This window comes from Gavialis gangeticus, unplaced genomic scaffold (genome assembly GCF_001723915.1).
Source record: "Gavialis gangeticus isolate Ggan-Ray unplaced genomic scaffold, GavGan_comp1, whole genome shotgun sequence".
Lineage (NCBI taxonomy): Eukaryota > Metazoa > Chordata > Crocodylia > Gavialidae > Gavialis > Gavialis gangeticus.
In genome coordinates, this window is record NW_017729031.1 from 43,235,960 (window position 1) to 43,243,746 (window position 7,787).

At 55.5% G+C, this 7,787-nt stretch overlaps 1 protein-coding gene across 2 annotated transcripts in view; it reads right to left on the reverse strand.

Annotated features, from left to right (window-relative positions):
* STK11IP (serine/threonine kinase 11 interacting protein) overlaps nucleotides 1-7,787 on the reverse strand; it is a 60,532-nt gene that overhangs the window by 46,039 nt on the left and 6,706 nt on the right. The window contains exons 2-6 of one of the 2 annotated variants that reach the window (XM_019522683.1): nucleotides 7,006-7,208; nucleotides 1,698-1,772; nucleotides 1,363-1,458; nucleotides 338-445; nucleotides 70-141 (exon numbers count right to left, since the gene is read on the reverse strand). In XM_019522683.1, coding sequence (XP_019378228.1) covers nucleotides 70-141; nucleotides 338-445; nucleotides 1,363-1,458; nucleotides 1,698-1,772; nucleotides 7,006-7,208 — 554 coding nt within the window. The remainder of the gene's footprint in view (nucleotides 1-69; nucleotides 142-337; nucleotides 446-1,362; nucleotides 1,459-1,697; nucleotides 1,773-7,005; nucleotides 7,209-7,787) is intronic. The other variant, XM_019522682.1, reaches the window with a different exon arrangement.

Genomic DNA, 7,787 nt, shown 5'->3' on the forward strand with positions numbered 1-7,787 from the left:
AGCACAGCAGGTGCAAATCCAAGAAAACCCCCAAGGCACAATGCAGGGCTGGGAAAGGCTGAGACTCACCGTTAAATAGTGCTTGCAGTCCCGAATTCTGTTGTGACTCAAATCCAACACTTTCAGGGCATTCAGTAATTGCTAAAGGAGAGAGGGCAACGGCTGTTGTGGCACCTGTTCAGACCCCATGGAAAGCAACTGTCTCTGCTGTGGAACAGGAACTGCACCCCACTTGTGCATGCTGCTTAGCCTACAGCTGCCATGTCCCACACCCTCCTAGTCGGGTCCCCCTGCACACCCAGTGCAATCCTAGACCCAAGGACAGGGGCCTGCTCACCAGCGAGTCGTCCAGAGCGGTGATGAAGTTGTAGCTGAAGTTGACCAACTGCAACTCCAGCCAGGGGAGGGCCGAGCTCAGATCCCCACCACATGCTGAGATGATCTCCTAAGGAGGTAAGGATGAGGAGAGATCAAGGACCACCTGTCAGAAGGAGAGAGACCAGTCCCAGAGAACAGGTGGCCCCATGCAAAGCTACCCTGCTGCATCTCAAAGCCTGTGCTATTGTTCAGAGCCACACCTACCAGAAGGCCACCCACAGCTCCTCTAGGAGTAGCAGAACCCTAACTGCATATTTCAAGAGAGTATCTCAGGGCAGGGCATGGGCCCAGGTGACTACAGCTATCCATCTCCAGAGGCCTTACCTGAAGGCACTGGACTGCAGGTGCAAATTGATTAATGGAGCTATTTAGCAGCTGTTTCAGATCAGCCTCTGCAAGAGCCAGCCCAGTCCCAGTCACACAATCTGCACTCCAGCAGAGGCTGCCGCTCAGACCAGGGTTGTGACTGCAGCACTGCTGCAAAGTCAATGCTGCCTGACAGCAGAGCCCCAAGATGGCAGCAGGGCCTATGCCTCGCTCTTCTTCCTGGCCAGGGTTAGTCTTGCAACCACCACTGGGAAGGAGGCTGGCTGGGACCCCACAGACCCAGGGGCAAGGTGTCACCTGTAGGCAGCTACAGCCCAAACACTTCAGCTGCAGCCCAGGCCACATGAAGGCCACGCTCAGGCAGAGACCTCGGGCGAGGAAACCCTGGCCCAGCAAGGCAGCAGAAGCCTTCATGGCAGCCAGTGCTGCTTGAATGGCCAAAGACTGAAGTGCCTGCAACGGGGGGCAAGGAAACCTACCCCTGCCACCCACAAGACTGCAGGCATCAGCATCTCACAAGCACTGCCTGTCCCAGCTGCAATCAAAGCCAGCCCCCTGGGCAGGGCAGAGGGACGGAAAGAGCTTTACAGAAGGTTGACAGACAAGGCAGTTCCATCGATCCCCCCACACCCAGCCCAAGGCCAGAGCCCCACTCACCTCCAGGGTACTGATGCATTTGCAGCATGTTAACGATTCCAGCTGGGAGTAGACAAACCGCAGCCCCCGGAGGCAGTGCAGAGGGACGGACTTCAGCTGCGGTGGTGCCGAGACATAATGCAGTGAGAAATTGTCACAGCCAGCAGACTGGCTGGCCCGGCCCAGGCCCAGACCCAGCCACACTAGAGCTGCCCACCTCCCAGCTGCAGCTGACAGCCCCCCACCCCTCACTCTACACCCAGTGCTTTGGGAGCCAGACTCTGAAGAGCCAGGATATTGTCCAGCCACCAGGTGACTTGTCCCAGAGATCTACACAGGGCACCCTGTGCACTCACCTCCAGGCGTCGGAGAGACTTGAAGGGAAAGATCTTCACAGCTGCCTGGGGCACGGAGCCTGGGGTGTGAATGAGCTGGAGGAAGCAAACCAGGACAGTCATTCCAACCCTCAGGAAACACAAGCTGCAGCACTGACACTGCCTCTCCCTGGCATTGCAGCTCCACCCTGCTCCTCTCAGCCCCGTATCTCACCAACCTCCCTCTGGCTTCAGTGCTCAGCAAGGGGTGCTTTTGCCTCACCTCCAGGCTTGCTGCCTCAGGCATGGTAGGGAAGAACAGCCCTGGCATCACTGTGGCTGCTACGAACGGCAGCCCAGACTATTCATGGATAAACCCAGTCTAATCCAGTCCAGCCACCGCAGGTAACTGGATGCAGTACTGGAGACCAAGGCCTTGTCCTCCCCACATAACTGTACCAGTGTCAGCACAGGGGGGAATTCAGCTGGATTAACTGCCCCCCACCCTCTCGATCAGCCTTTCCATCCAGCTGCCCTAGAGCACACACAGCCCCTGCACTGGGTCCCAAGCCTGCACTACAGCTCCCAGCAGTGCCAGCATCCGCTCAGCTGAGCAGTGGGAGGTGGTACATGCACCTCCCAGTGCAGCACAGGGCAAAGCAAGCCACAAGCTGCAACCACGTGAGGCAGACTGGGCCATTCAAGGTATTGTATTCATGTCAGCAGCATGATAGTCATCCCAGACTGAGGACTTGGGAGCAGGGGCCAGAGCTCACACTGCTTTTTACACAGACACGGCACTGCCCTGGTGACGTGCAACCAAAGGAAAGTCATAGGATCTGTTTGCTGTGCTGCAGGGAGCTGACATCCAGGGCTTCATCTGCACTGCAGAACTTCACCAACAGAAATCGCAGCGCCATGGGACTGGAAGGGACCTTGAGCCCAGACAAACACAGTGTCCAACCTCTTAGCATAACCACAGTCACCCGACACAACACCAGACATCATACCTGACCCTGCCACAGGTAGACCGGGGGGCCATGGAAGCCAACATCCTGCTGCTGCCAGGGGTGTTAATACACACTTGAAAGATCCCAGGCAGAAGCCATGCCACCTGCTACAGAGGATGGCAACCCCCACCACCTTAACCCCCCAAATTCATAGCAATCCGACAAGAGGAAAAAATTCCTTCCGGACTCCAGATCTGGTGTTGGCATGACCCTCAGCAGAGGGGCAGGACCCTCCAGCCAGGACCCTCTGAGGTTAGGTCCCAGCAGGAGCACTGGCAAACCAGATCTCAGAACTCCACTGCACCCATGCCCAAATTTCCTCTGTGCTGCAGGGCTCCTTCTGCCAGCAGCGACTGCCTCTCTGCTGAACACAGCGAGGCTTCTGCTAATGGAGGATGCGTGGAGATGCTCATGCGTATTTTGCTGGCTGCCGTGGCCCCAGAGCATATGCCATGACCTAGCAGCACAGCGCTAGGAGCCACTGGGAGCACACAGACATATATGTGATCTCATGGTGGCAGCTGCAGGTCACTGCAAGAGCATCTGGCAGCAGTGGTGGGTGATGGCTGGCACAGCCCTGGCCTCCTCAACCTGACAGCTCTCATCACCACACCTGCCACTGCAAGAGCCCAGCAGCACCTGGTTGCAGAACAGCTTCTGTCCAAATAGATACAGCAAGCCTCCCTGCCATGGCCCTGCTGCATAATGCAAATGCTGACAAGACACTTGACTGACACTGACCTGAAGCACTGCCCTTGATCCCATGCTGTCAATCCAGGCCTGTCCCCCTCGCCTTGCTGCTGACCCAGCCCTCTGCCCTCTCACTTGTGCCATCACCTGCAAACTAGTCTGTCTATTGGATCTCAACTAGTCTGTCCCAGGGATCTTAAGAACATGACCATCACGACAATCTACAAAAAGGGGGACAAATCTAACTGTGTGAACTACAGGAGGATTTCCCTCCTGTTCACTGCAGGCAAGATCCTGGCCCACATCCTCCTGAACTGCCTTCGTCCCATCACCGAGGAGATCCTTCCAGAAACCCAGCGCAGCTTCCGACCATCCCGGGGCACTGAAGACATGGTTTTCATTGCCAAGCAGATCCAAGAAAAATGTCGGGAGCAAAAAATCAAGAACTGTTCCTCGTCTTCATTGACCTGACCAAGGCGTTGGATTCCTTAAATCGTGAAGCTCTGTGGACCATCTTTCAACACCTTGGCTGCCTGCTGAAGTTTGTCACCATGCTGAGGCTCCTGCATGATATGACCACCACTGTCCTGAGTGGAAGATCTGAAACCGATGCCTTCCACGCCCACATCAGAGTCAAACAGGGTTGCGTGATCGCCCCCACCCTGTTCACCATCTACCCGACCATCATCATTCACCTCATCCGAAACGATCTACCATCTGGCATCAGTATCCAGTATTGACTGGATGGGAAGCTTTTCAATCTTGGGCACTTCCGGACAAAAACGAAACTCAAAGACGTCCACGACCTTCAGCTTACAGATGATTGCTATGTGATGGCTCACTCTGCACAGGATGTGCAAGCGACCTTGGATCTCTTCAACGCTTCGTATATGAGACTTGGCCTGTTCTTGAACATCGCCAAGACGAAGGTTCTCCCCCAACCCTCCCCAGGCCAGCTGAATATCCCCTGCACTATCTGTGTAGACAGGGAGGCTCTGGAGCACTCTCCATATCTCAGCAACCACCTCTGTCAACAGGTTACCATCGATGAAAAAGTCCAGCACTGGGTCAGCTGCACCAGTGACGTCTTCAAGCTGCAATAACGTGTCTTTGAAAATAGAGAACTTCGGAAGTCAATGAAGGTCCTGGTTTACAAGGCTGTCCTGCTGACCACCCTCCTCTACTGCAGTGAAATCTCGACCATCTATTGACATCAAATTAAGATCCTCAAGAGCTTGCACCAGCAGTGCTTGCATCGAATCCTGGGGATCAAATGGGAGGACTGCCGGACCAATGTGAGCATCCTCCATGAAGCTGCGTCCACCAGCATCAAAGCCTTGGCTCTTGAGAAATCAACTCGGATTGACAGGCCACTGCGTCTGGATGTCTGAGACCTGCCTTTCTCGCCAGATTCTCTTTTCCCAGCTCTCCGTTGGCCAACGCTCAAAGGGCAGCCAAAGGAAACAATACACAGACACACTCAAGGTCACCCTTAAACACAGAGGCATTGACACCAACAGCTGGGAGAAGCAAGCTGCTGACTGTTCGGTATGGTGCCACCTGGTTCACCAAGGCACGCACCACTTTGAGGCCCAATGACTCGATACTGAGGCAGAACGGTGGTGGTGGCAGCAGGAGAAGGAGACCAACCCAGTGCTGTGAATCCCACTCCCCCACGCAACAACATGGCCCTGTTGCCAAAGAATGTGTGACGGGCTGGCTGGCAGTGACCTGGCCCAGGGGTTTTGAAAGGGTAAAACATGATTGGAGGACTTGGGATTCCCTTTCCTCACCAATCAGGCCCCAGAGACTCACCCTCCATGTCCCCTGATTGGCCCCTTGGGTCACCTGGAGGGGGATAAAAGGGCAGCACAGCTGACTCAGGGAGACCAGCGAGGGACCACAAGGAAGGAGATTCAAAGAGCTTCCAGGAGCCCCAGCAGTTGCCTGGCCTCTGATTGGAGGAGCTGGACGCAGAGCTGGGAACCTCTCAGGTCACTGCTCAGATCCTTGCTGGAGCGGGGGAGCCTCTCCTGCTGGCTGCAGCCTCTCCTCGGGGATCCTGGAGCCCAGCAGGAGCCTCTTCTGCCAGCCACACGCCGCGCTACTGAGGGTCCCACTGCTGCCTGCAGGTCCCACTCCTTCAGGTGCTTCTGGGGCAACTGCTCCCACCCCGCTGGCCCAGCTCTTGCCAGCTCTTTGAAGCTCCTTCTTTGCGGTCCCTCGCTGGTCTCCCTGAGTCAGTCACGCTGCCCCTTTATCCCTCTCCAGGTGACCCAAGGGGCCAATCAGGGGACATGGAGGGTGAGTCTCTGGGGCCTGATTGGTGAGGAAAGGGAATCCCAAGTCCTCCAATCATCTTTGGCCCTTTCAAAACCCCTGGGCCAGGTCACTGCCAGCTAGCCCGTCACAAATGTATATCCAGAACTGGGCTCCTCAGTCACCTGAGGACCCATCAAGCCTGATGGACATCATCCTCGACTCCGAGACTGCCGCCGCCGCTGAGTCTGTCAGCTGGTTTCACCAAACAGATCAGTCACTGCCCTGTCACAGGAGTGCTGCCCTTCCAGTACTTGGTCCTGCTGATATAACAAATGGCTCCAACACCAGCACAGGCCGCAGAACATTTTCTGATCAACTCATTTCCCTGCCCTCCTGACAGCGCCCCGGCCCCTCTAGTCTGGACACCCCACGGATTTACCATCTCAGGAGCTCACTGCCACTAGATCCTCCCTTCCTCCAAGGGCACAGAGACTTCCAAGCTAATTAACATCCCATTCCCACCCCTTTTCCCCCTAAGAGCATCTTGGAGAGAAGGTAAAGTGCTGTAGTGCAGCACAACCTGCAGCCCTTAGTGCTGTCGGGCCCCATCTCTGTCAACATCCTCCCTCTGGGGCTGCGGCTGTTCCGCGACAATTAACAAGGCCTATCTCCAAGATGCCTCCACGGCCTCCTTTCATCCCTTCACTGCTATCACCCCCCAGCAGCACCCTTGTACATTTGGTGCCAAACCTTCTCAGCAGCTCCTGTGTCAAAGGTGCTTGAAACTCCCCTTGCTCCTGCCCTCCACTCCAGCCCATCCGTTTCAGCCTAGAATTACAGTGCCCCGCTCCAGGGCATCTGACAGCCCCTCCCGGAAGACACCACTACAGCAGCCACTGTGTGGCCAGACTCACACACACACCTGAGGAAGCAGGAGCAGCTTCTCAGGTGCAGTGTGGATGCAATCTCTGGGGAAGTGAGCAGACAATAGGAAGCTGACTCCCTTCAGGCTTATGCAAAAAATCAGCCTCACCCACGCCCACGGGCCAGGGATGGGAGGCTCTCATTTTAGGATTTAACCTTGAGGTCTTCCCCAAGGGCTGGCATTCAGGAAACTCCGAGGTATGGGTTTTAGCTTTGCAAAGCCTCCTACGATACCATTTTAATGACAGAACAGAAGCCACGGCAATGCCCCGAAGGTCCACTTGGCCCCTCAGCAAGGAAGAGCCAAGTAGCTGAGTGACACACACATGACACAGGACTCACCATCATGCTCAGATGAGGCTATGCCAGGGTGGCACTAGTCTCCATACAGGCGAGCATCCCTATGAGCCACCAAACCCCCACTCCTCCCATTCAAACCACAAGGCCCCCTTTTTGGTACAGACCTTCAAGGAAAGCGTCTTCTGCAAGACGTCAAAGAGGAACTGGGCCTGGAGGATGGCAGATGTGTCAGCAGGGTGTGAGGGAAGTGCAACGAAGCCATGGTTCTGGTTCCGGGACACAAGATGCTGCTCAAAGACATGAGTCAGGTGCTGAAGAGTAGAGGTGAACAAGGTCAAAGTGCTCGTGCCATCTAAAACGAGGTCTCCTGCAAACGAGATCCAACCATTACCTACCTCCCCACAGTGACTCTGCAGTCCCATCCATAACCAACCTTACGGCCCCCTGCCTCGTGAAGGCACTTTAGAGATCCTCTAATACCAGGCTACTGTCCGGCTGATGGAGTGGCGTGTGGCATCGCAGCATTAGCTTGCTTGCCCATATACACACACGGGCACACATGCACACGTGCTCGACGCTGAAGTCATAAAGCAACGCTCATGCTGCCCAAGTAATCATGATGCTTCAAGGTGCAAGAACAAGGGCAGAGAACACATTAACTCTGCTGCGAGGCTCATTCCACGAGCGGAGCAGGGGCATTATAACACGGACCCAGTCTGCTACCATATACTTAAACAACAAAGCAACTGGGAACAACGTGCCGAGGCAGTCAAGTCGGTCGTCTCATCTCTCCGAAACAGGTGGCAAAGCCTGTCTAGGATGCAGCCCCCTCGAAGAGCTTCCCTCCCCTTTACGTTTTAGGACAGCATCCAAGGAGTTCCTGCCCCATCGGTTGCTTTCCCCACCCCATCAAGGGGGACGGAGGAGCTCTTCAGGGAAACACGAA